Source organism: Ochotona princeps, chromosome 6 (assembly GCF_030435755.1).
Source record: "Ochotona princeps isolate mOchPri1 chromosome 6, mOchPri1.hap1, whole genome shotgun sequence".
In the NCBI taxonomy this organism is placed as follows: domain Eukaryota; kingdom Metazoa; phylum Chordata; class Mammalia; order Lagomorpha; family Ochotonidae; genus Ochotona; species Ochotona princeps.
The window spans coordinates 73,859,929-73,887,514 of record NC_080837.1 but is presented as its reverse complement, the minus strand read 5'-3'; the positions used below and the strand labels follow the sequence as shown (position 1 = coordinate 73,887,514).

At 43.7% G+C, this 27,586-nt stretch overlaps 1 protein-coding gene across 4 annotated transcripts in view; it reads right to left on the bottom strand.

Moving 5' to 3' along the window:
* ARID4A (AT-rich interaction domain 4A) overlaps positions 1–26,980 on the bottom strand; it is a 66,911-nt gene extending 39,931 nt beyond the window's left edge. For 2 of the 4 annotated variants that reach the window (XM_058666498.1, XM_058666497.1), the window contains exons 1-10: positions 26,850–26,980; positions 25,109–25,219; positions 23,010–23,075; positions 21,681–21,771; positions 10,965–11,044; positions 10,785–10,879; positions 6,999–7,131; positions 4,895–4,974; positions 1,999–2,075; positions 1,225–1,391 (exon numbers count right to left, since the gene is read on the bottom strand). In XM_058666498.1, coding sequence (XP_058522481.1) covers positions 1,225–1,391; positions 1,999–2,075; positions 4,895–4,974; positions 6,999–7,131; positions 10,785–10,879; positions 10,965–11,044; positions 21,681–21,771; positions 23,010–23,075; positions 25,109–25,219; positions 26,850–26,855 — 906 coding nt within the window. In that variant the 5' untranslated portion in view covers positions 26,856–26,980. The remainder of the gene's footprint in view (positions 1–1,224; positions 1,392–1,998; positions 2,076–4,894; positions 4,975–6,998; positions 7,132–10,784; positions 10,880–10,964; positions 11,045–21,680; positions 21,772–23,009; positions 23,076–25,108; positions 25,220–26,849) is intronic. The other 2 variants (XM_058666495.1, XM_004597623.2) reach the window with 2 other exon arrangements.
* Between the last annotated feature and the right edge of the window lie 606 nt (positions 26,981–27,586).

Here is a 27,586-nt window from a genome sequence, read left to right as displayed (position 1 = left end):
AAATATTTGCTCTCCCTCTTAGGGCATAACATCCGCAGGGTTATACAGCACTACTTATATTCTCTTCCACACAAAAATCAGACATTACATGAAAGGAAAAGAAAGACAGCCCATTTCAAAGCAGCTGGCAAACCTCCATTGGCAACCTGCCAAGCCTCTGCTAAACCTTCCTGTCTTTCCGAGCATGCTCACTTAAAACCAACAGCAGGTTACCATGGCAACTCTGTAGGCAGCCTCCAAGTCTGAACCGCCATTCTGATTTCAGAGTGTGAAACACCACATACTGCAGGGGAAGTCAAAAGAAAAGAAACGGCGCATCCCCTTCATCAAGTACTGGGACACACGCAGCATTTCACAAACTCATCACACTGGCGTTCCTAAGGCAGGAACAAAGAACGTTCATTTTTCCCAGCGAAATATTTTTCAGCTCAAATAGGTCCTCCAATAAATTCATTCTCGTTGTCTTGTCCCCTAAGCCCCTTCATCCCATAATAACCAAAAACACGGATACCCTAGACAATTTATTGCACGTAACTAAACACTGCCAAGCAAACAGACAACACACACGAAAGCAATTACACAGAACTCTATGGTCACCCTGCCTCAGTTACACGGACACTTGAAATGACATGCCAGTGTTGAAGAAAACCATCAGCGCTGATACAAATGATTTATCAAAAATTGACAAATAAAGTCTTCTTTGGGTTTGGACAGCAGTTTTCACCCCAGTTACCCTTGAGGGACTGTGAAATGTCCCACAGCAGTGAGGGCTTTCAATCTGACACACCAGACGTGGGATCCAATCCCAGCTTTCCACATTTGACTTCCGCCTCCTTGGGGGAGTTACCTGACCTCTCTGAACCTCACATCTCTTGTCCTTAAGGTTAGTGACAGTTTAAATGGATTAAAAGATAAAACACCTAAAAGCTACCTCTGTCCTCTTGGGTTATGTGGAAAAGATACAAAGAAAATCAATGTATAAGTGTTGTGTAACCCAAAAGCATTTGTAACTTCTTACTAAAAATTATCTCTGATTTACACAAACTGAGCTACAAGACGGAATGCTTTCACAATCCCCCCAACCCGCCCCAGCAATGAATTAAAACTAGACAAAGACAGAAACAAAGGCCAAGGAATTTAAACAGGACTAATGCAGGAAGGTGGCATTTTTACTACAGGGCATTCAAATGTTTTTATTTGCTGTAAATATGAAATTACACATACCACCTCTTCCTCTTCCTTTTTGGCTTCCTTTTCCTTCTCTTCTTCATTTTCTTCCCTTGGGCCATCTTCATCATCACTACTTGATGACTCAAGGATCTCACTTATATCCATTTTCCAATTATCAGGAACCACTCTGGTTTTGAGGAAGATGCTTGCTTTCTGCAGCCCTAAGAGTGAAAATGTCCTTCAGCAGTTGCTATGGCATCAACAGCATAAAATGACAGAGAAGAGCCCCAAGACCTGGATTCAGATTCAGCCTTAACTCACGAAATGACTCAGTGAGCCTACACATGCGTCATCAACTGTTACATGAACGCTTGTTCTTCCTCTACACAGGATTCTGTAGAAACCCTAACAGCAGGGCAGGCGTTTGGGCCAGAGGTGAAGCAGTTCTTTGGATGCCTGTATCTCGTACTGCAGTGCCCAGGCCCGCTCAGGTCGTGCATCAACTCCCAAACCCACTTTCCTGCTAAAACACGCTCTGCCTGACAGCGGAGGCCCTGGGGTCTGGCCACCACTAAGGCAGATAAGCACTGAATTTCCAGCTGTTGGCATTAACCTGGCCAAGCCCTGGCTACTGCAGGCCCTGGGGAAGGAACCAGCAGACGGGTTTCTTTCTTTATCTCTCTCTCTCAAATAAATCTTTAAAAAAACGGGGGGCGGTGGGGAACAGCTCTCAGGCAGATACACAGCACCAGGGCACATTCTGGCTGTATTCAATCTACCACACAGACTGTTACATCATCAAATAATGAGCTGATTCATTCATTTTACCTGGTTTGCTGGAGAGCTCAGATTCTGCAAGACTGAGAATGTCTACTTCCTTAATATCCTTTCTTGCTATTGAGTAACTACAGAAAAATTCAGAAGAGGAAAACAATTTATTAAATACAAAGCATGCTTTAAATAGTTCATATTAAGACATGGAAATATGCTAATAATTTTAAAAGAAGTTAAGATAAAATAATAATAATAAAAAAGACCTGGAAACATACAAACCTCAGAATCAAAACTACTTTGCCTATAAAATACTGTGCAAGTCCAAGACCATGTATATCCTAACCCTTACTAAATCAGAAGGGGTCGGGGCAGTGCTGTGGTATGACAATGCCTGGTGCTGGTTCAAGTTGTGGATGGTCCACTTCTACACTAGCTCCCTGCTAATAAGCCTGGGAAAGCAGCAGGAAGTAACCCCAATAGCTTTGGGTGGCTGCCACCGCACGGGAGAGCCAGAAGAATCTTCTGGCTCCATATCACCCAAGCCCCAGCCTTTGTGGCGATCCGGGGAGTGAATCAGCAGACGGAAGCTCTCTCTCGTTCTCTCTCTTTCTGTGGTAACTCTGCCTTTCAAGTAAACACATTGTTATTTAAAAAAAAAAAAAAAAAAGATTTGCAAAGCTAGTAGTATCTTAAAAAATTCCACTTACACAAAATGTGCTCAAATTCATATGTAAACAAAATCAGGGGTAATATGTACCAGTGTGACATTTTCAGCACTTGTTGGTAACAATAAATATCTATTTATGATTTCTTAAATTTATTATGATTTCAGTAATGAAAATCTCACTGGAAGATGATATAAAAATTTTTTTAATTGAAAGACAGAGTTACAAGGAGAAAAGGTAAGAGAGAGAGAGAATCTTCCATTTGATAATTCACTTCCACAAATAGCTGCAATGGCTGGAGCTGAACTGATCTGAAGACAGAAGCCAGGAGCATCCTTTGGGTCTGCCCTGTGTGTACAGGGGCCCCAAAACCCAAGCCATCTTCCGCCATCCTCACAGGCTGCAAGTAGACAGCTGTATCAAAAGTAGAAGAGCTGGCTCCTAGAGACCCGAGGGTAAACAGCGCCATAGGCAGTCTCAAAGTCCACTACACCACATTGTTGGTCCCGGTAAAATACATTAGGCCTTAAGTCTTTCACAGAGATTTCAAACTCAATAAATACATATATCCCATGATAATCTTATTTCTTTTGAGGAAACAACACCAGAGATGAAGTTAAAATTTTGGGCGAAATGGCCAAAAATCTACTTTTTAATTAGAAAAAAACAAAAAAGAAAATAATTTTCCAGTACCGTCAGTCCTATTACAAACCAAGTTTCGAGGCTGGTATTTTAGCACAGCAATAAAAAAATGCCACGTGCAGGTTCGAGTCCTGGTTGCTCCACTCCCGATCCAGACCCGACTAACAGCTTGGTAAAGCAGGCCCCAGCACCCACACAGGAGGCTCGGGAGAAGGCCCGGCTCATGCTGTCAGTCCCCGTCACCCCAGCCACTGAGCCTGTGGCCATGGAGGAAGAAACCGACACATGACAGTCTGACAGTCTCTTTCCATTTGTGTTTCTGTAACTATGTGTTTCAAATAAATACATCGTAAAACTAAAAAATTCAAAGCTCATAATACCAAATAATATACATGATAAAAAATAACAAACTTGATGATTTTTACAAGTAAGGAAAAATCAACATTTGCCATTAAAGAAAAAAAGAACACCTACTGGTAATATTGCTTTCACATATTATATAAAGCTTCTCTCTAAAGTTCACCATTAAAGAAAACACCATATTATAAAAGACGTCAAAGAAACTCGTGAATAAACTTTTTTTAAAAAAAATTTTTATTGCAAAGTCAGATCTACAGAGAGAAGGAGAAACAGAGAGGAAGATCTTCTGTCTGCTGATTCACTTCCCGAGTGACCGCAATAGCCAGAGCTGAGCTGATCCAAAGCCAGGAGCCAGGAGCTTCCTCCAGGTCTCCCAAGTGGGTACAGGGTTCTAAGGCTGTGGGCCGTCCTCAACTGCTTTCCTAGGCCACAAGCAGGGAGCTGATGGGAAGTGGAGCTGCCGGGATTAGAACTGTAACTCATATGGGATCCCGGTGCATGCAAGGCAAGGACTTTAGCCATAAGGCTACTGCGCCGGGCTCATAAAGTAAAATTATAATTAACAGAATATGTCAGTAGAACATGCTTTTGCAATAAGAACACAGTAATCAGGGCCCAGCATTATAATCTAGCGGTTAAAGTCCTTGTCTTGCATGCACCGGGATCCCAAAGGGGCATCGGTTCTAATCCCAGCGGCCCCGCTTCCCATCCAGCTCCTTGCTTGTTGCCAGAGAGGGCAGTCAGGGATGGCCCAAAGACTTGGGACCCTGCACCCACATGGGAGACTCACCCGGAAGAGTTCCTGGCTCCTGGATTCGGATTGGCGCAGCTCCAGCCGTTATGGCTGCTTGGGGAGCAAATCAACAAATGGAGGATCTTCTTCTCTGTCTCTCCTCTCTGTTTATCTGGCTTTGCAATAAAAATAAAATAAATCTTTAAAAAGAAAAACCATAAAATCAAATAAAAAATTTTTTAAAAACCTGTGGCTGGTCCTGTGGCACTGCAGCACTGGCACCCAGAATGCCGGCTCCAGGCCCTGTTGATGTGCCTGGGAAGGCAGTGCCCTTGGGTCCCTGCACCCACGTGGGAGACTGTGAAGGCACTGTGTGCTCCTGGCACTGGCGTGGCTCACCTTGGCCATGGGCAGAATGAACCAGCAGAGGGAGGGGATCTTTCTCTCCTCCCTCACTGCAGCCTCCCCTTCCAGCACACACACATCTTCAGGGGAAGAAAACGACAAGGTGGGAAAGCACTACCCACTGTAATTGCATTCATTTACTCACAATTTAGAATCAACAAATGACCGGACTAAACACTGATCCTTCTTTACTGTGACGTCATCATTACAGCTGGGAGACACTACCTGAAACAGGAAACAGGAAATTCCCTTTGTTTAGCAAAAAGCATCTTTTGCTAAAAAGAAAAATTCTAGACATCCGAATTTCTCAAAAACATTATATTTTATAAGGTATGTTTCCATTAGAAGCAGCTCTCGTTATTAATGAGACCTCCCCAAATTCTTTATTCATTGGTTTTCTAGTACTTGTTGTCATTGGATCATAAAATCATGAATGAAATAGAAATTAAAATGTGATCAGCACTTTTGATTCTAAACTGGGTAAAAATTTACCTTCCAAAAAATAAAATGCATGATGTGTGGTGAAAACTTGACATTTTACAATTTTTTAAACCACAGTTGAATCATCACTTATTTTTAAATATGCTTCTTCACTAAAAATATTCATAAGCAGTTTTTCTTAGCAGGACATACACAATTTGTAGTAATCACAGCAAGTCAAAGAAAATATGAATAAAGGACTTTTTATAATTTCTTGAATTTTAAAAATAACAAATGTGTTAACAATGACACTAGTAAACAGTTTACACGTATTACTTTTTTATATATAATTAAAGTTCCCTAATGAATTCCTGAAGTGTCCCTGTTTCCCTACTTCAGTCTATCACCACGCACAGACCTATCCATAGGTTCCACACAGCAGGCAGCCACGTGGGGCTAAACTAAAAAGTGACTGGTATAACCCAAAGACCGAAGCTTTATTCTACTTTAAGTAAGTTACATTTACATATAAATAACTTCAGATGGCTCATGGCTATGGTCCTGAACATGTATGTTCATATCTTCACACCAGCTATGTTCATACCAGATGAAAGTTACCATCTTGTTTGCTTACTTGATGCTGATAACCATTAGATTAATATTATCGTTTTGCATATCCTGAAAAGTGGGCAGGGTAATGGAAGGGCAATTATAAAAAGATACACTAAACAAGCCACAATGAGGGAGAAATACCGTGGTGCCAACAGGCACAAGGCAGAAGATTCAACCCACATAAGCATCAGAAAGGCGTGGCACCCAAGTCTCATGGGGAGCCTTCCAGGATGTGTGGGCACAACTCGAGGTCCAATGATCTCACCTATGACTTACTCCACTGGCCTCCGGGTTGACTGCCACCACCTAGAGCCTCCCCATCAACACAGCTCAGATCACTGCCTCAGTGACATTCCTACACACAGCTCCAATTTCATTCCGCCGCCCAGCTCCCTGTGGAATTACGTCCAAACTCTTCAGATCTTCCTTCACAGACTTTTCTGCCTACATGTGCCCAGGCACAGTACATGTTATTGCCCTACTCATACCTAACACTCAGCCAGAATGGATTGCCAGTGGAGACAGGCATTACCGAGTTTGTTGCATTCCTTTCTGACACAATCCTCTTGTCTACCTTTTCATTTCCTTTGTTTAATTAATTAGTTTTCTTCACCAAGCTACCTTGGGCTCACAATTTTTAAAGCTGTCAGAAATACCTGTGTGAATCCTTCCTTTCCAATATTCTCTGATCCAAATTATTTAAAATTTCTACATAATCCTTACTAAGGTTGATGTGCTGTCAGTCTCACCCTTCTCTCCGTTCTAAGTAATTTAGGACAAGACTGAACTCACTGATGATCTTCAGTAAACACCAATTTATTTGAGGTTTGTGAAAAAGTTTAGAGAAAGGAAGAGAGGAGGCAGTTAAGAATGTACTTGAGTTTACAGTAAAAACAGGAAAGAAACTAAGCGCAAGGGATGCACCCGAATACCCACTTAATGAATTTAATGAAAGTTAAGATTGATTACGCAGGTTCAGCGATGCCTTAGCCCTGAAAGCCGGGCTCTTATGATTAAATCAAGGCTTGGGGGGATCTTGATACAAGGATATCAAGAATTAGAGAGGGAATAAAAAAAGACGACAGGGAAGTGTTCTGGATTTCAGTGTGACTACCCAAACTTTGAATTTTCAGTAAGTTCAAATTAGCATTAAAACTTCCAAAATATCTCCAGGGCTTTTAAAAACCCCACTTGAAGCAATTCTCTGCCTTGCTTACCAAAGCAGGATACCATTCAGTCTTCTCAGCCGTGGACACCACACTCACAACTTTCCCCAGTAATTCATCGTTGAGACGACGCTTGTCCTCATCTTCCTCCTCACTACTCTCTTCTTCCTTTTCATCCTCAGTACTACAAGTCAGGATAACTTGATTAGCATCTTAACACAAATCATTACTTGGTACAATCAGAAGGAATCATTGTAACATGTGCCCTTCGGTTCCTGATGCGTTCCCTGCAGGAGCAGCTTCCTTATCCCTGGACACTCTCTCACAAGCCCACAGCTAGAGGCCCAAGGTGTCCATGCTAACTCTCAGTTTGTGTCACTCATCAATGAGTTCTTGAACTTAGTCACTTTGGCCTACAATCAGCCAGGGCAGGAGAGCCAAATTATACAGCCCCAAAGTAGTAACTGTGCCAAATGGAATTTTTCAAAAAAGATTTATTTACTTTGAGATACTAAGTGGCAAAAGAAAGGCCGACATACACACAGGGAGGAAGGTCTTCCAGCAGATGGCTCCCACTCCTCTATTGTCGCAGCAGCTGGGGTTGGAGCAGCCTGAGGCCCAGAGCCTAGAACGGCAGCCTGCCCTCCCACACGGGTGGGAGCACCTGGGCCATTGACTGCTGCCTTCCCAGGTGCATTAGAAGAACCTCGATTGCAAGAGGAGCAGCTGTATCAAACCAGCACTCTGACATGGGATGCTATGCGATGGCACAATTCTGGCCCTGCCAAAAAATATATATATTTTTAAGAATTCCCATTAGGGTCTAGTGTGGTAGCCTAGTGGCTAAAGTTGTCATCTTGCGTATGCTGAGATCCCATATGGGTGCTGGTTCATATGATGACTGCTCTACTTCTCTCCCCAACTTTTTTTTTTTTTCTTAAAAAAAAATCCTATTAGCCAGATGCTAGCTAAAGAAATAAATTTTCTAAGAGGTTATAAAAATAGATCATAAATATGTGTATGAGAGTTTATGTAGGAAGCTTACTTGTAAATAATTTACCCTCAAATATAACAATATGTATTAATTTTAAGCATACAATTTTTTCTTAAGATTTATATATTTTTAAATTGGAAAGGTAGATTTACAGAGAGGAGAGACAAAATTCTTCTGTCCAGTGGTTCACTCCCCAAGTGATCACACAGCCAGAGCCGATCCGAAGCCAGGAGGCTCCTGGGGTCTCCCATGTGGGTGCAGGGTCCCAGGGCTTTGGCCTGTCCTCTACTGCTTTCCCAGCATACATTTTCTGTAAAGATTTATTCAATTTGTGGGTTCACTCCTGAAGCCGGGGGCCAGGAGCCAGGAGGTTCGTCTTTGTCACTCACACAAGCGCAGGGTCCCAAGACCTTGGGTCATCCATCACTCATTTCCAAGGTTACAAGCAGGAAGCTGGCTCAGAAAGTACAGTGGCTGGGACATGACCTGGTCTCCATATGGGATATCACTGCAAATGATAAGCCTGCTACAATACCTTGCCATCCCCTAAGCATGCAATTTTTAAAATGAAGACTGTATGCACTCCATTTGGCTTCTTAATAAATATACATCGAATCACTTGATATCTTCAAAGACACCCTGCAACATATTGAAACCACTGGTATGCTCTCAAGTATTTAGAAGTGTTAACTCTACTACTTGGCTCAAAATCATTTAGTTTCTTTTCTAATTACGCTTTGGGACCCTGTACCCACATGGGAGATCTGGAAGAGGCTCCTGACTCCTGGCTTTGGATTGGCTCAGCTCCAGCCATTGCCACCATTTGGGGAGTGAACCAGCAGATGGAAGATTTTTCTGTCTCTACTCTCTATAAATCTGTCTTTCCAGTAAGAGTAAACAAACCTTTTTAAAAAGGAAAAAGACATTGTCTGGGGAACCTGCCAACTGTATCACAGTGCCCGGGTACGCGTACTGGGTCAGCTTCACATCGGTTTCCTGTGAAGGCAGCAGGAGATGACGCGAGGCCTAGATTGAGATTTGAGTCACAGGCCTCAGCCTAGCGCAGCATTAGCTGTTAAGGGCATTTGGGGAGTGAATCAGCAGATAGAAGATCTGTCTCCTTTCTTTGAAATGAAGAAAATAAAACAAGAAAGGATTCAGACATACCCAGATGGCAAAGGAGCCAGCCTGGAGAAGCTCCCACTGACTAAATCTGTGGGAATTCGAGTACCATAAATAAGTATTTCAACAATGAACTTCTATGCATTAAATAAAACTAGAACCTATGAGTCCACAGTGATAACAAGGCAAATTTCCATTGTAATTAAATGGCAAATAATAAATGTAGCAGGAATGAAAACAAGGAGTCCATGTTGCTATCATAATACCAAATGATAACGGCAAATGATACATTAAAAGCCACTGAACAAAGTTTGTCAAAGAATAAGATATTTAAATGGCCTCATATTATCTGCACAGATAATTGATAAATTACCAAAAGGAAAATATCAAGTTGATGTTGAATATGAGAAATTTTGCAGATACTACCTATTCAATTGATGAAAATTGACATCAGTAATACAGGACAAACCAATCACATGTGGACTTACTGATCTGCTTTACAAGCACACAGCATCACATGAATAACATTACCATAAAAAATGCATAATCTGACTCTAATAATGAGAAACCAGTCAGACACACCTACGTCAGGGGACAGTTTATAAACTTCTTATCAAGGGACAGTCTACAAATAACTCAAGGTTCTTCAAAAGTGTCAATGAATGGAAACATGAGTAGACTGCAGAACTTCAACAGATGAAAGGAAACTTAAAAACCCAAGAAAAATGAACTAGAGTGCACGATCTTGGACTGGCTCTGGCAACACAGTAACTGACAAAATCTGAATTACAAACACACTATCAGATGGAAGTATTTTATCAACATCACCCTCTGTGGATTTGAAATCTACACCTTGATAAAGGGTCATAAAACTTGCCAATTCCTCTCAAATGGTTCAGAAAACTGAAACTATAATAAAGTTTAAAATAATTGGATGTGTGTGGATATATAGATAGACACACAGTAGATATAGATATGAATGATAAAGTACTGTATCAAAAAATGTCACCAGTTAGTGAATCTAAATGAACAATGTATGGAAGCTCGTGGCATTATTTTTGTAGTTTTTGTTGTAATGTTTTTAAAATAAAGAAGTTTCAAAGGTACACATACACACTTAAAACAGGAAAGCTGTGGCACAGTAACTTAAAACCAAAGAACCCTTTATAGAATCGCTTCTGGCCCTTTGGCTAAGACAGTGTAGAAGCCTTACAGAACGTGGAGGGATGGGGGCCGCACAGTGAGCTGTGGAGCCTCTGTCTCTGGTGCCACCATCCCAGATGGACACAGCTGCAAATTGTGGCTACTGTACTTCCTATTCAGGTCCCTGACAATGCAACTGGGAAACAGCAGAGGATGGTCCAAGGCTTGGCCCCTGCATCCACACGGGAGGCCGGAAGAAGCTGCTGATTCCAGGCTTTGGATTGGTCCAGCTCCGGCCACTGTGGCCATTAGAGGAGTGAACTAGCTCATGAAAGATCTCTCTCACTCTGTCTCTCTGTAACTTCGCTTTATTCAAAATATAAATAAGTACATCTGAAAAAGAGAGAGAGAGGGAAAAAGGAAGAAATAGTGGAAGTAATAAAAAGCTAGGCCTCTCTACCAGGGTGAAGCATCCAAAGTGAGGATTCAGGATACCGCGCCCAGCTCAGGCCCGCCCTCACTTGAGTGCTCGCTGTGCTATCTGTAAAGGCGATGACTGGACACGTGAGAGAGCTTACACAGGGAGAGAAGACCTCCTTCCTCTGTTCGTCTTTTTCGCAATTACTGGAGTTCCAAAATGCTCTGGATTTGTTAATGGAAGCTGGTCCAGTGTCTGCAAAGGGAAAAGATGAGTCGGCAGTCACACCTTCCTTACTGGTCTGAGGCACAAGCCAGGACGTCCCGCTCCGCCAGCTCACCTCACTCTCTGCAAAATGCCTCTCCCCCTTCAGACACAGCGAAGTTCGTCTCAGTGTCCTCTCGTCTCCGTCATCAAACACTGCAAGAGCAACACACGGAGGATTGATGCACACCCACTGAGCAAAACTGGGACTGCACAGTCATGATCACTGCCATTCATTGAAAAGTTAATATCAGTGAGAAATGATATTTTTAAGCTATTTTTCAAAACCTTAAATGGCTGCGCAAACTGCTGAAGCAACTGCGCCTGATCTTTCTTCATATCGCTACAGAACCGACTTCTTAAAGTACCAGGAGTCGAATCAAAGCAACAGATTAAGTTGTTGTTAGTTTTAGAAGTAAAGGCAAATACTTAGCTTTAAAAAAAGCAGTTATAACCTATGCAGTATCCCCTAACTTCACCAAATTATTATTATTTTAGGATTGACTTATTTGGAAGGCAGATTTACAGAAAGGAGAGAGATTTTGCCATCAACTGGTTCAATCCCAAAACAGCCGCCATGGCCGGGGCTGCGCGCATCTGAAGCCGGGAATTTCCTCTGGGTCTCCCTCATGAGTGCAGAGGCCCAAGTACAGCAGCCGTCCTCCACTGCTTTCCCAGGCTACAAGCAGGGAGCTGGATGGGAAGTGGAGCAGCCAGGATGGGAACCAGCACCCATAAGAGACGCCAGTGCAACAGGTACTGGATCAGGCTACTGTGCCACCAAGCCAGCCTCCCAAACTATCTGACTGCAGTGTGCAGTGATTCTATTCCCTCTACTCACTCGTCTGGTCCCCTTCTAAACAGGAGTACTGGCTGCCACATTCCAAAATTATGGATTCAAGGAACAGATCTAAGTGGCTTAAGAATAAAGGTTTAACAACAAGAGATCGGAAAGGCATCAAGTATTTTTAAAGAGAAATGTCAAGGAACAGAAATATTTTCTCGCTAGCCTTGACTTCATGGCATGCCCAAACCAATCAACCCAGCTGGCTGTGCTCCAATACTGCCAGGAGCGAGGCGAGGGAATTAAACAATCTAGCATGAAAAGTCTTCGTATCTGTACAAGTAGCTATATAATTTTGGAAATTCACCTGTATAGGTTAAGTTTCTAAAATGCACTGATTTTCACATTCAACATTATAAAGATTATTAAAAAGAAAATGCTCTCAGAAGACACCTGATTCTCCAGGATTATTAATAAAATAAAAAGACAGAATTCTTATCTTTGATACTCAAACATGTTAACTCAACAATGTTTGTATATATTACAAAAAGAATATTCATAACAAAGTATTGCGTGAGTTAAGACAGAATCCTTTCTTTCATAAATCTTGATGTCTTTCTATTCGAATAGAAGTGGCTAGTATTAATAAAGGCATATTGCATATCACCTTGATGTAACAATAGCTTCCAGCCCTTTATGTGATTATTCACATAGCTAGAATATTGAAATTTCTATTGGCAAACACTGAGGATGATTATTTGGACTCTTACAGCAGAAAAGCATAGAGAAAATTAAACACATCTGAATCACATATTCAAAGAATCTAAAGTCCACAGAAGCAACCAGGCCATACACTCTGCGCTATCAAATTTATGCAGAAACCGACGATACACTGGAGACCCGGCAGGAGTGCCAGAGCCCCTCAGCAAGCACAACTCTCTGACTGGCACTCGGGTGACAGCGTCCAGATTTACATCAGAATCAGGAGGTGTGCAGTGCCACCACGTGTAATGTTCTGCTTTTAAAACTTCAAGATCATTAACTAACTAACATAAACATTTGTGTATTGACACCCAGAAGTACAACATTTTGTAAATAAAAACTGAACATTTCCAAGTCTGTTACATGCCTGTAAAATTGAAGAAAACGGCATGTCTCTCCTCTCACAGACTCTCTCTCTCACGCTCACACACGATGGATGATAAAAATATAAGACAAAGTTGCATTATCAAATTTATGTAACAAAATCTTTCCTATAGATCAATGGTAGCGCTAAGTAAAAATTTTCTGATGAGTAGTTTCAACTTATTTTCCTTAGCTCTTATTTCTTAAATAAATATTGGTAAAGTAATATCAGGTTTTTGAAGAGAAAATTTCATTTTACTAAGCATATAAAATCCCAAAGGACTTCTCCAAAGGGACTGTGGATAAGGAACAATCTCACAGAGGAATTTTTCCAATATTTTGTGAACAAAGACAAACAGTTTAGAATAAACTACACGAATGTATAAACGCGAATACTTAATACAAGTAAGTCATGTGATTCCTAAAGTTTTATTTTTATTTTTTTAAAGATTTATTTATCTTTATTTTTTTTTAAAGATTTTATTATTATTGGAAAGCCAGATATACAGAGAGGAGAGACAGAGAGGAAGATCTTCCGTCCGATGATTCACTCCCCAAGTGAGCCGCAATGGGCCGGTGCTGCGCCGATCCAAAGCCGGGAACCAGGAACCTCTTCCGGGTCTCCCACGCGGGTGCAGGGTCCCAAAGCTTTGGGCCATCCTCAACTGTTTTCCCAGGCCACAAGCAGGGATCTGGATCGGAAGTGTAGCTGCCGGGATTAGAACCGGCGCCCATATGGGATCCCGGCGCGTTCAAGGCGAGGACTTTAGCTGCTAGGCCAAGCCGCCGGGCCCTATTTATCTTTATTCAGAGAGGAGGAAAGACAGAGAGGAAGATCCCCACTCCCCAAGTGACTGCAATGGCCAGAGCTGCGCCTATTTAAACCCAGGAGCCTGGAGCCTCTTCTAGGTCTCCCACGCAAGTGCAGGGTCCCAAGGCTTTCCCAGGCCACAAGCTGGATAGGAAGTGGGGCCTCTGGGACACAAACCATCGCCCATATGCGATACTGACATGTGCAAGGCAAGGACTTCAGCTGTTAGGTTACTGCGCCAGGCCCAAAGTTTTATTTTTTAAGTTGAAAGCCCAACAACATACATGCATTTTCTTTTTCTTTGAGAAAGAGAATCAGAGATGGCAATAGAGAGGGGGAGAGAGGGAGAGAGAGGGAGAGAGAGAGAGAGAAAAAAAAAAAAGACAGGGAGAGAAAAAGAGCTTCCAAAACAGCAGCAAAGGCCCAGCCGAGGCTGGGACCTGAGCCAGGAACTAGGAAACTCGATTGACTCCCACAGCAGGGGCAGAGACCTGGTCACCCCTGCTGCCACCCAGAGACTGCCACAGTGGGAATTTAAAGGAGCAGGAGCTGAGAGCTGATGGATTCCAGGCACTCCGAGCTGGAAGCCAGGCTTCTCAATCACTGGGTTACCTGTTCACTCCCTAGATTCACTAACCGTGGCATCCTGATGGCCAAAACCACAGAGGCACCATCTGCAAGAAGCTTCCTCTATAATTTCCACATTAGACATATCATCTAAAAGAACGCAGTCTGTAGGTATTGAAGGAACTATACTCTTAATGAGTGAAATGACTAACTGCCTATAGTAATTTTAGATTGTTCAATAAGTTCAAAAATTAAAGAAAGAACAAAACAAAAGTTCAGACTTACACCATAGCATGCCAAAAGGACTACAAGGATTTAGTAATTCTACGAAATCTCTTATACTTGCCAAAAACAGCACTTGAATGGATTATTCATTGAGAATCAGAATACGTGTGCAGCCAAACGTAGTATCTCCAATATAATCAGATATAAAAACTCAATCGTATTGAGGGAAATGGCAAAGCTGAGCCTCACACAATGCGAATGCAAACCCCAATCTGCTAGAATCCAAAACCAGAAACAATAGGGATCTATCTGGTGATTTACTGAGCACAAAAGTTCTGTCAGCATAGCTCTACTAGAAAGTGGAGGAGAGCAAAATAATGAGTGAATTACTTAATCTAGCCAAAGATAGAATTCCTTACTACTTACTAGGTTCCCTCCATGGCCTAGTCATTCCAAGAGCCTCCTCTGTAGAGGAAGTATCATTAGCTCCTTTTGTAGATAAGGACATTGAGATTAACCAGTGAGCTACATTACCTAAGGGGAGGGAACCAAAAGATGGAACCAACAGATATGAAATGCAAAACAAGCATACAAGATAAAGAGTTCTGAAAAGCAAGTGTTTCCTATCTAGGTACAGTACTTCGGATTAACAGCATGTTTCACACTGCGGGGTACAGCTAAAACTACGTAAACCCTAGGTAGGACCAAGTTTAAAGAAATGATTGTGGACTCTGTAAGCCACCATTTAAGATGACCACATCCCGTGTGGGTGCTGGCTCAAGCTCTGGCTGCTTTACTTCCAACTCGGCGGCTTGCTAACATGTCTGAGAAAGCAGAGGGCAGACTAAGAACTTAGGCGCTTGCAGCATCCAAGCATGTGGCACAAGTGGATGAAGTTCTCGGCTGTGGCTCAGCCCAGACCTTGGCTACTCTGACCATCTGGGGAGTGAACCAGAGCATGGAAGAGCTCTTGTCTCAACTTCTCTCTATAACTCTGCCTTGCAACTAAATCTCTTAAAAAATATTTAACTGATAGAAAGAGTATATACTCATAATTACAGTGTACAAGATATTTTGAAGCACTGTAGAATAGCTTAGTCAAGTTAATTAACAATATATTACTTCGGGCCCGGTGGCGTGGCCTAGCGGCTAAAGTCCTCGCCTTGGAAGCCCCAGGATCCCATATGGGCGAAAGTTCTAATCCCGGCAGCTCCACTTCCCATCCAGCTCCCTGATTGTGGCCTGGGAAAGCAGTCGAGGACGGCCCAATGCATTGGGACACTGCACCCGCGTGGGAGACCTGGAGGAGGTTCCAGGTTCCCGGCTTCAGATCGGCGCGCATCGGCCCGTTGTGGCTCACTTGGGGAGTGAATCATCGGACGGAAGATCTTCCTCTCTGTCTCTCCTCCTCTCTGTACATCTGGCTGTAATGAAATGAATAAATCTTTAAAAAAAAAAAAAAACAATACATTACTTAACATGCCATTTTGTGTGTGTGTGTGGATGATTAGATGTCTAAAATGTGTTACTAACTATAGGCACTACTACGGAACAAACATTTATTGGAGAGTTTCTTGCCAACATTCTGCGTCATTTGCTTAACATCTCCTCCAGCCTTCTCGAGTTCAGGAACCCACCACTCCACTAGTGCCTGTTGAGTCTTCCAGATTATACATGCAAGTAGGACCATTCCGTACTTGTCTGTCAGTCCCTGGCTCGTCTCATTTCGTCTCATTTCGTGTAAGGTCCTCTAGCTCATTCATGCTGATGCCAACAACAGGATTTTCTTCTTTAATTTTAAAGGGGCAGAAGGGTGTGGCATTGTGAGTGTAACATACTTTCTTTATGCATTCATCTGCCAATGGACACTGAGGGTGTTCATCCTTTACCTTTTTGATCACAGTCACTATCAAATGTGAGATGATGTCATAATGTTGCTTTAATTTGCCTTTACCTGATGATTGGTGAGACTGAGTATTTTAAAATGGCACCATCAATTACATCACTGTGCACACATCATGGAGTACACATAAATGCTGATTTCAGGGCCTGTGACACACCTGGACTAGATGGCACAGCTTACTGCACCTGGACTACACCCACACAGCATGTTCCTTATCTGCATATTGTAGGCAACTGTGACACAATTATACCTGTGTATATAAACCTACCTAAACGTAGAAAAGGCACAGTAAAAATGATACAAATTATATTTAACAAATGGAGGAGAGTATTTGGTCTAGGGGTTGAGAGCTGGTTGGAACACCAGCCACCTGCACAGGGCCTGGGCTACAACTCTTTCTCCTCTGTAAATTCTAGCTTCCTGCTAAAGGAAGCTGCAAGAATTGGGTGCCCAGTCCCCCGGAGAAGGATACAGACTGTCCTCCAAGTTGGTTGAGCATCTGGGGAGTCCACAGACAGGTGGCAGTTCTACCTGCCTTCCGTTCTCAGTCTCTTAACTACTTAAACAGCTAAAACTTGAGACATAGACATACTCCACCCTTCAACAAAAGCGACTGGATAGGGCCCTGACCATGACCACAGCTTGCAGAAGTAGCAGCTGCTCACGGATGAGTGGGTGACTAAGCAGTAACTGATTGAGTGCACAGGCTTCGCACATCTCTATTACCATAAACTTCGTAAACACTGTACCCTCAGGCTACCCTACATCTGTACCAACAAGTTTTTATTATCTCAATCATAACAATCTTAACGTACTGTAACATTTTTGTTTGTAAAGCGTTTAATATTTTTAACACTGACCCCTAGCATAAAACCTAAGTCTACAGTACAGTTATACACGAGTATTTTTCTCGATAGCCTTCATCAGACGGCTTTTGACTTTGGCTTTCCTGCTTCAGAGCCCAGGCCACGCAGGCTCAGGTCGTCAGCACCAGCGGCTTCCAAGCCGTCAGGGACACTCACACTCAGGAAGTGGTCACTGGCTGTGCTGGCAGCGCCCTCCTCCCCCCACTCCCTGCAGGACCCACCTGACGCTGCTTGACAGCTCACTAATGCTGGTAAGGAGGACAAAGCACCGCAGGTGAATAGCCTGCTCTCCCGCACCTGACTCAACTGTCACATGCTTTACTCTTACGCTCCTGGCAGCCCGGGCACGTTGACGCCAGCATCACCCCAAGCGTGTGAGTAATACACTGTGCCACAGCATTCCAATGGTTATGACACTGCCCAGGCGACAGAAATGTTTACATCAACGATCACCTTAGAGGACTGCTGTACTAAACATGGCCTGTCACGGAAACAATGTAATGGCCATTGACACACGTCTTCTGAAAAATGGATAATCTTCAGTGTCTTTGTCCATTAAGGAAATAGTAAACAATTTTATTTCTACTACACAGTAGTGATCTAAGAGGACAACAAGTTCACCTAATGTGGAATGCTGTGACATGTCAAACTCATCTTCAGTCATTTTGAATCAAGTTGTTTGTCATTTAGTTCGTTATGTATTTTAGGTATTAACCACTTGTCAGATGTACTGTCTGCAAACATTTTTCCTCCACTGCCTGTTTCTTCGTTCTGTAAGTTTATTTTAGCACGAAATAGGTCAGAAGTTCATATATACAGCAGGTCTTTTAAAAAGTTCATGAAAAACGCATATATGTGCAAACTGCAAGAACTCCAAAATTGTGTCTTGTACAAAAAAACTTGTCAATTCCATTTTTGCATGAACTTCATGGTCCCTCACATTATTCACATAACCAGCTACGATAACCACAGGTCTGTTGGCAGCTAGAGTTAGAAAAAAAACAAAACACTCCACAGCAGGGAACATTCGAGCTAGCAGTGATTATGCCAGTTAGGACACTGACACCTCACTTCAGAACATCCCAGCTTCCTGGGACTGCGAACCCTGGGAGGAGGCAGTCACAGCTCAGCCAACTGGGGCCTGTCACTCCGAAGGAGACCTAGGCTGAGTTCCCAACTCAGTCCACTGGCCCTTGAAAGCAACTGGAAAATCAATCAGCAGATGAGACCTCTGATTCTGTCTCTATCTTGTTGCCTTTCAGTTAAAAAAAATAAACAAGTTAGAAACTCCCGGAATTGAGAAAATTCGGAAATTAGCATTCAATTATACTGCATAAACAAAACATAGAAGGCTCTATCTTGCAAGAAACCAAGCAGGCTAACTATCTATCATTAGAGTGAACAGATTTCTGTATAGCTTCGTACTTTTTTCCTAGTGATCTTTCTAGTTGGTGTAACAGCCTCTCAGCTTTGGCAGGTGTTTTATGACGGATGTCATAAAAGGGGTCTGAGAAGAGACTGGCATCCAATCTGGGCTTCAGATTGTGCGCCCACTGCTGTACTTCCCTTCCAGCTTTCGGCTTACGGCCTGAGAAAGCAGAGGAGGATGGCTCAAGTTCCAGGACCCTTTTACCCATGTGGGAGACCTAGAAGAAGCTCCTGGCTCCTGGCTCCAGCCCAGCCCAGCTCTGGCTGTTGTGGTCATTTGGGCAGTGAAGCAGCACATGCAAGATCTCTCTCTTTTGCGTTAGCTTCCTCTCTCCCTCCCTCTCTCTGTAGTTCTGACTTTCCAAGCAAAATAAATAAATCTTAGAAACAAAAAAAGGAAGAAATATAAAAAGGCACAAGAACATTTTCAAAATGTCTTGACAGTTGTATTTACTGCAAGTTAATGGTAATATTCAAGTGGAGATACTGTAGTCTGTTTTGACGCCTTTTAAATGACTAGACAGATAACATAGTTCCATACATTACAGATTCCTTGTCTGTAATAAGAGGCTAGAATCACTGTTATATGACAGGAAGAAAAAAAATGCTTCTAATTCTCAAAACACAAACACAAAACTATGAGCTGGGGCTATTAATTGTTGAACATTACAGTAAGGAACTGGTAGATATTCTGAAGAATCCCAGCAACATGACAGCCGCTTTTGTTACATTCATAGTAGTTGCGGTGCAGTGGGTTAAGCTTCCCGCCGGAGTACCTACATCCTACACGGCAGTGCTTGAGTTCACTTTGGATCCAGCTCCTGATGAGGTGCCTTGCAGAAGCTGCAAACAACCGCTCAGCCACTGGGTCTCCTGCCACCTACTTGGGAGACCCAGATGGAATTTCTGGCTCCTGGTTTTATCCCAGCCCGGCCTGGCCCTTCCTGCTGAGGACATCTGGAGAGTGAAGCAGCAGACAGAAAATCTCTTCCTATGTTTCCTCTCTCACGCTTTCAAATGTAAATAAATACATTTCAAAAACCAGATGATACAGCGTTAATGTATCACCGAGTCAGCCAAAGTTCAAGCCGGCCAGTCTCTGATGCTACTCACTGTGCTAAGAATTAGAAATGAAGGAAAAGTTCAACTGATAGCAGGTGTTCAATAAAAGAAAAATTCATACCACGTGAGCCAGTGCACACTTTATCTTCTTAAACCAGCTGGTAATTAAGGTAATTCTGTGATCATTCTTTATATGACCCATATTCTTAGAGGTCTAAGCATTCTTTTATAGCAGAGTGCTGCAAATCTCAACGTTTCATAGTTTCACCTGTGTTAAGTACAAAAGCTCATATTTTTCTCCCAACTCAGTCAGTATTTCTGCATCTATGACCGGTGTTTCTAACCTACGGCTGGAGTCTATCTGAATCAGACTCACAATCACGGGAGTCTAAGACGCAAGGCTGCTGCACTGCCATCCCCAGGCCGGCCAATACGAGAGGTTCACGGTCCTCGAATCTTCACTTTTTTTAAAGCAAGCACCAAGTGACTCCTATGTACACTACTGCTTCATACCTCAACCACGCTTAATTAGGACTCTAAGCTCTTTTAGGAATGAGAATTCTACAACCTCTCCCATAATTACCCAACATAGAAAATCACCAAGAACGCTCAGTAGCAACCAGCCTTAGAAATGCTAAAACTCCAATGATGGGGTCACCATGATTGCTATTCATGACAGAATGATTACTCTGGGATGCACAGACCAGACTGTGAAATCCTCAAGGTACTGGTCCGGCAGAGGGCGGCATCCCATCAGTGCAGCACAGTACCCGGTACAAGAGCGCAATCATGACAGCAAGGGCAGACAGGATGAATGATCAGGATTTGAAAAAGCGTGTAATTTCCCATAATTCTGTACAACCAACTGCTAAAATCCTCACAAATGCTCTGTGTAACACAGCAAAAACTCTCTAATCTGCAAGAGTTAACATTAAGCTTAGTTTTTGCATTTCTAATGACTGTCACAACCATCACCAAGCTCCCTATGTACACAAAACAGCAGTCACGGCAAACTACGTTATAGGAGGTCCAAAAGAAAAAGAAAGAATAGAAAAAAGGAGTTACACACAGTAAATTGCTAATACCACTAAAAGCCAGAATTAGACAGATAAAATTTTATCCAAAGCATTTTCACTAGACCTGTATCAACTGGATATGAAAGATTTTTTGTCAAAGCAAACAAATATGTAAACTAACAGTAAACCCAAGAGGACATTTCTTCTCGGAAGAACAAACCACAGCATGTCATTTTATCACCCATGCCAAACTAAACTTGTAAAAACCACCACGGCTATGGGAATCCAGCACAGAAATAGGGAGCAGGTGTAACCCGCGGGACTGCGCAGTCTCCAAGTCCTGAGAGGTTTGGAAACGCTAACTGCCGCTTCTCCTGTCAACACAGTGGCAACACTGCCTTAAGCACCGTTCACAGGTTTGCATCTACAGGTGTTTTGCCACTTGCTGCTTCTCACTGCAGTGAAGTTTTAAAAGTCAGTCTCAACTCGTACACCAAATGTTAAGGACACATTCATAGTGAAAGGATATTTATCTTTCTAGGAAGCTGCTAGTAAGACAGCCCATACTCCACCAAAAATGAAGCTAATAGGCACTTTGGCTTGAATTTATTCTAGTCAGAATTTTTTTTTTAGTCTGCAAATTCTGTGGGAACCTATGTATAAGATGAGTACAAATACAAAGAATGTTGATTATGACCACAGAAAAAGTGAAAAGGCTTGATATTTAGTGACACAGTTTCTCTGACTTTCCTCATGTAATAAGCACAGAATCCAACTTCCTTGAAGAGAAATGGCAAAGCAAGCTAGAATGGAGGCATATGTTACTGAAAGAAAATAATTACTTTTGTTACTAGCTAGGTATCATTAAGATTTTAGCTAGCTATATGCAGTATTGAACAAGAAAGAACACAAATTTCTCGGCCAACACCACAGAGTATTTCCACGAAACTGAAGCATACGCAAATTCCAAATCAACTCTCTGTATTAAATGACTCCACTACTTACCCACAGTATACCAACTAGCATCTGTCAACTTGCTGATAATAGCTTCCTGAAAGGATCCATCGGCTGTCCTTGTTTCAACAATAGCTCCAACCTTCAACATGAAATACAGATTTCCTTACCGAATTTGGACAAAGAAATCACGCCCACCAACTCTCTGATCTGGGTTTGGAAAATAACACTTAGGATATTCTACACTTCTACTGCCTTAGGTATTGATTTACAGTGTTCATATAGACATACATTATACAATTCGATCCACCAAATATGTGAGGATAGGAACTCTTATTTACTGTTTTACACATTAGAAACTGTGACTCAGAAAGAAGTAATTTGCAGACTCCAAGAGAAGAATCCAAGTTTGTAAATTTTTCTTCAAAAAGCTTTTTCTAAAAAAATCTGCAAGAATCATCAAACCATCAAGACAATAAGAATAGCCTCGGTTTTCTTCCACATAAACACTGAATTGTGAATTCAGCATTTGTATTTTCAGCAATCTGTTCGATAAGGGCTGCCCTGGAAAGGGCTGCCCCGGTGGCTCACTGAGCTTCTAGACATTTGTATAGCAAGTACTAAGCAAAGTGGTACTCTGACATTAGAAAGATCGATTACATAAACCCATGTCCAGAAATGAATGCACAAGGTGAAGCTGTGGGGAAGGAGGCAGTGCTGGAGCCCCGTGGGTTAGGCTGCTGCATGCCACACTGGCATCCCACCCGGGCGTGCTGGACTGCGCGCTGGCTTCTCAGCTTCTGATCCAGCTCCCCGACACTGCACAGGGGAAAGCAGAAGCTAGCCCCAGGGCGTCGGTCCCTACCACGCAGGACCAGACACAGCTGGAGTGAGCGAAGGCTTGTCTTCAGTCTGGCCAGCACCGGCCATGAAGACCAGCTGGAGAGTAAACCAGTGGATGAAGATCACCCTCCACTCTCACTCTGCCTTTCAAGTTGAGAAATAAATCTTAAACTCAAATATAAAGTAGGTATTCACTAAATTGTGAAACAAACAAGGTTTACTTGGGAAATCAGAACGGAAGAGGCAAGACCCTTGACAAGGGTATAACATGTTGCAGATGTGGCAACAAGGCAGAAATCCAGTCAACTCCGCACAGAGGGGGTGAAAGCCTGTCCATGCAGAATTACCCTTTTGTAAGATGTTTAGTAGCCTAAGGCAGTTATTGCAATACCGTAATGTACATAACCTATACAAATATATTTTTGGTTTTTGTTGTCTGATTAACATAATAGCCTTTTAAGTGATATATAACTATGTATGAATTATATGAATCTATGCCCCCATTGTTCTAGATTTTAAACTGTACTGTATACGTACTCTTAAAGGGCCTTTTACTTGGTCATCTTGCACCAGCTGTGTAGTGTTGTCCTGTTTCAGGAGTACCTGGAAAACATTTTTGCACAGCCATTAGCGTGTTACTTTCATTAACAATGCATTTATCATAACATGATAACAACATCTTTAACTTATGTTTCCTTACCGCCCTGTGGCTACCTATGGTATACAAGTTATTACATTGTCTCGCATTTATGTGTATTGTTTCTCATTAACCATGAACTCCTTAAGGGCTAGAGCCCTTCTGTTACCATTTCCACAGCAGCCAGCAAGTGTCTTTATGTATCACAGCCATAGGTAAAGGAACTAGTCACTGGATATAGCCGACTTACAATCTGTAATGGTTACTGTAAAAAAATCTCAAACTGCCTTTTATCACATTTTACCAACATGTCATAAAAAGTTGATTGCCTCAGGCAAACTAAAAAAATGGTGTTAAATGCTACTGCTTATACGAAGTGTAAACAAATTTAAGTCAGGATTCTAGTCTTGCATCAAATCTTAACAGCTATCCATAAGTAACTCAGTAAGTACTTCTTTATACATATACAAGGTAACCATCTTTAATGGAGCAATTACTCAAGTAAGTTTAAATTCCAGATAATATGTAAGGGGTCCTCTCCTTTCTGGAGATTATATACATGGAGGTTGGCACTGTGGCACAACATGTTAAACTGCAGCCTATGACATGGCCTCCTGAACGGAGTGGTCAGCCCCTGGCCTTCTTCTGATCCACTTTCCTGCTAATGTGTCCGGGAAGGGGCAGCTGGCCAAGAGCCGGGCCCCAGCTGCCCACACAGGAGAACGAGATGCAACTCCTGGTCTCAGCCTGGTCAGCCCTGGCTGCCGCGGCCAGCAGGGAAACACATCAGCAGACGGCACACCTCTTCCTGTCTCTCCCTCTCTGCCATTTTACCTGTCAAATAAATTAAAAAAAAAACCCTTCATTTAACCAAAAAACGGAAATGAGCCTTATGAAAAAGTGCCTCAAAGCATTGCCCCAAAATACATCTCTGACTTGAGAAATAGAGAGTGCGCCCTCCTTGGCTGATACACTCCCCAGATGCCTGCAGTGCCCATTTGGGCCTTCCCTGCCCTGTCCACAGGAAGGCAGAACCGGCGCAGACATAGGCACCGCAGGACGAAGAGCTGAGCCAAAGCCAGGGGTCGTGACTTGCTTTGCAAATCCATTTTCCACAAACTTTTTGAATTATCCTCTGGCGTCCAAGACCCCATAAAAACACTCACTGTACTGGCATCAATGAAACAGCCAAAATACTAAAAAATATTAAAACTGGCAAAGGACTCCAAATAGATGCACAGATGAACTTCCGGACAGCTGACTCAAGAACAAGCTGTGTGAGAATGTGGTTAAGAACTCGCATTTATTTTTAACATATTGGTTACTCATTACTATGTCAATTAATTCCATAATGATGTAAATTTTGCTGATGGTATGTTGGAGCTTTTTTAATTGATCGGGGTGATACTCTGCTGGCTCTGTCTTCAGACCAGAGAGGGTATACCTAAGAAGCCGTTGAACTTGACTGGACAATAAGATGCTGGACTCCATGTTTGGTATATGCTTGCAATGGGGGAATCTCAACTGAACTTGAACTGTGGTTATGCAACAAGGTGGAGGAATCCACCATGGTGGGAGGGTTTGGGGAGGAGTGGGGAGAATCCAAGTGCCTATGAAACTGTGTCACATAATACAACGTAATTAATGAATTAAAAAAAACAAAAAAAAACAAGCTGTGTGAAGCAGCAGCGGCGATTAATGTCAGACAGCCACTAATACCTGCAAGTTTCATCAGCCAATCGACACACAGGAAGGGCACAATCACCACAGATAAACCACACTCGTGGCTCCACGGTTCTCCTTCCCATGGGTTGGGGGCTCCCTAACACACGCAGGACCAGACTTACTGCCGGAGTTTCTGATTCAGTCCATTCGGGGCGGAAGCCCAAAAAGCTGTTCTGAGTTTCTAGAACGGTGTTTTCCGTAGTGAGGATCCCACAGATGAAGACTGACTTGCATTCTCCCCCTTCCCAACCTGTCTTCCACCTCCATCAGTTACCTTGACTTTGACCAGCCTCTTCACGGCTTTGATCTTGGCCTCACAGAAGGCACCGCGGTACTTGGCACTGACGTCCGTGCCCACGGTCAGGTAGGCCGGCTCGTCCGCCGCCTGCGGAGAGGAAGGCGCTGTGAAAGGCATCACACGGCTCCCGCCCTGGCCTCCACTTTCACTCCCTGGTTCTCTGTCTTATGCTCAGGAACAGCGTTACAATTATGTAACTGATCAATTAAGCATGAAATGATGAAAAACACTCCCGGAGCAAATACTTTGTCAGCAACCTTTCACTTTATATACCAAGGCCCTGACACTATTAAGTGTTTTTAAAGTTGTGACTAAAAATGGATTTTTTTTCTTTTTCCAGGTACAAAACACTCCAAAAAATGCACAATTCACATAAGAAATGAAAAAAAATGAAGAAAAGGCAGAGAAGGCATATTCACCTTAAACATCCCCTAAACTTCTAAGTTATTTATAACCTCTTCATAATTACTCTTCAATTAAAAGCAAATTGCTAACAATACATAATTAATGTTCACTGGCAACAGCTACAAAGGCAACATCTTTTGGACACAATCTTGCTGCACAGATAAGAAATGCAACCAACCCACTGCAGAAGGCAAGTCTTCTTGGAAACTCATTGCTAAAAGCTGCATTTATGGGCTTCAGGTCTGAGCTCACTTGACAAGTGCAAATAGGAACTGACAGCCCGAAACTTGCAGCCAACCCTGGCTTACCACACTGATCTTCCTGGTATCTACCATATACAGCTTTACTGAGAAACGTCGCCTTGTAGCAATGGCCACAATCAGAATGACGCATGGAGACACCACAGCAGTTTCCTTCTGCCATTCATTTTAACCCTGACACTAAGCACGGTGGCTATCTCAATCTGTCCTCTCACCTGCTTTTGCCATACAAGTTCAATGCCACCTTGCTAAGCGCTGAGGTCACAGTGTGTGCTTTAGAGACGTGTTATTAAGTTAGAGCACTTGCCTTCCCTTTTCCACTAAGTTCTTCCCAGGCATATTTGAGATACATGTGTCACTTTGAGAAAATCCGAACGCAGCAGAAAAAGTTTGGGGAAGCACTTGCTATGCTGGAAGCAGGCACACACAAAAGTGGCTGCACACACATGTAACTGCACACTCCAAAGAGGAATACTTCCGGCCCCTGACCACCAGTCAAGACTGGAATACTCCAGAACGCTGGAAGATCCTCTTTCTCTTGAAGCATTCACACACTCATGTGTGCAAGATTAATGGGCTTCAGAAGGAATATCTGTCTGTGTGTTGGGGGGCCTGCGTATACACAGACCAGGATGAGTGTACACTTATAAACATTTATTATAAACTTCAAATACTTTGGCCTCAGAAGTCTGCTTAATCCCCAGAAACACCCCACGCATTCTCTTTCTGAAAATTCACACTGACCTTAGGGAAGCAGACAATCAAAATAAAAAAAGAACCAAAACAGGATAAAAGCTTGACTTATCTAGAGGAGGCTGCCAACACAGGAAGTGTTTAAAAATACGAAGCTGAATGGGCAGCGATCAGAAGGCTGCAGCCGCTTTTGCAAAGTGCTGAACCACCACGGACAGGCTGTGTGGACAGGCGGCAGGCATGCAGCGGGGCGCACGCACGGCAGTTCGCCCATTCAACACGTCCCTAGCTCTGCAAAGTGCGGCTCGGGGCCGAGAGAAAGCCGTGACCGGCCCCGGGCCCGCAGCGTCCCCACTCACCTTCATTTTAACGGGTGATCTGTGGGGTTCCAGCTCAGCGAGCTCTCCCGCGGTCGCTACAGCCAAAGACGGAGGGAAGAGAGAGAAAGAGAGGAGAGATGGGCACCGGATCAGTCCACAGTCGGAGCAAAGTAAACAAACGGCAGCGGGGAGGGGCAAGCGGCAGGCCGAGCTCGGACCCGGGCAGGACAGCCGGGGTGCAGCTGGCACCCCACACCCGCTACGCCCCGGAGCCCGCCCGAGGCCCACCGCGCCCCCGCCCGCCGCTGGCCACTTGGACCGGAATGCTCAACTCGGAGCCCAGGACGGAGCGCTCGGGGGAGGGGGAAAAGGGCAGGGCGCCGCCCGGGCTGCCCTCCCGCCCCGTCACCCCGCAGCGCAGGGCCAGCGAGCCTCGGTCGGCCCGACCGCCCCTGGGACACCCCGAGTCCGGCCCGCGCCCCGCCTCCCCTCCGCCCGCCCCGGGCCCGCGGTGGCGGCCGCCGAGTGTCACGGCGCCATTGCTCTCCTCCCTTCGCTCTGCACCATGTCAGCAGGGAGAAGCCCTGGTCCAGCGCGAGGGGCAGGGGCAGGGGCCGCGGCCTTGAGCCCGGGAGCCGCGGGCGCCGGCGGGGAGACCTGCGCGCGGGGGGCGGCGGGCCGGGGGCGCGGGGAGAGGAGGAGGAGAGTGGGAGGAGGAGGGGAGGCGGCCGGGACGGGGTGTGGGAGGGGAGGGCAGCCGCACCGCCGCAGCCACC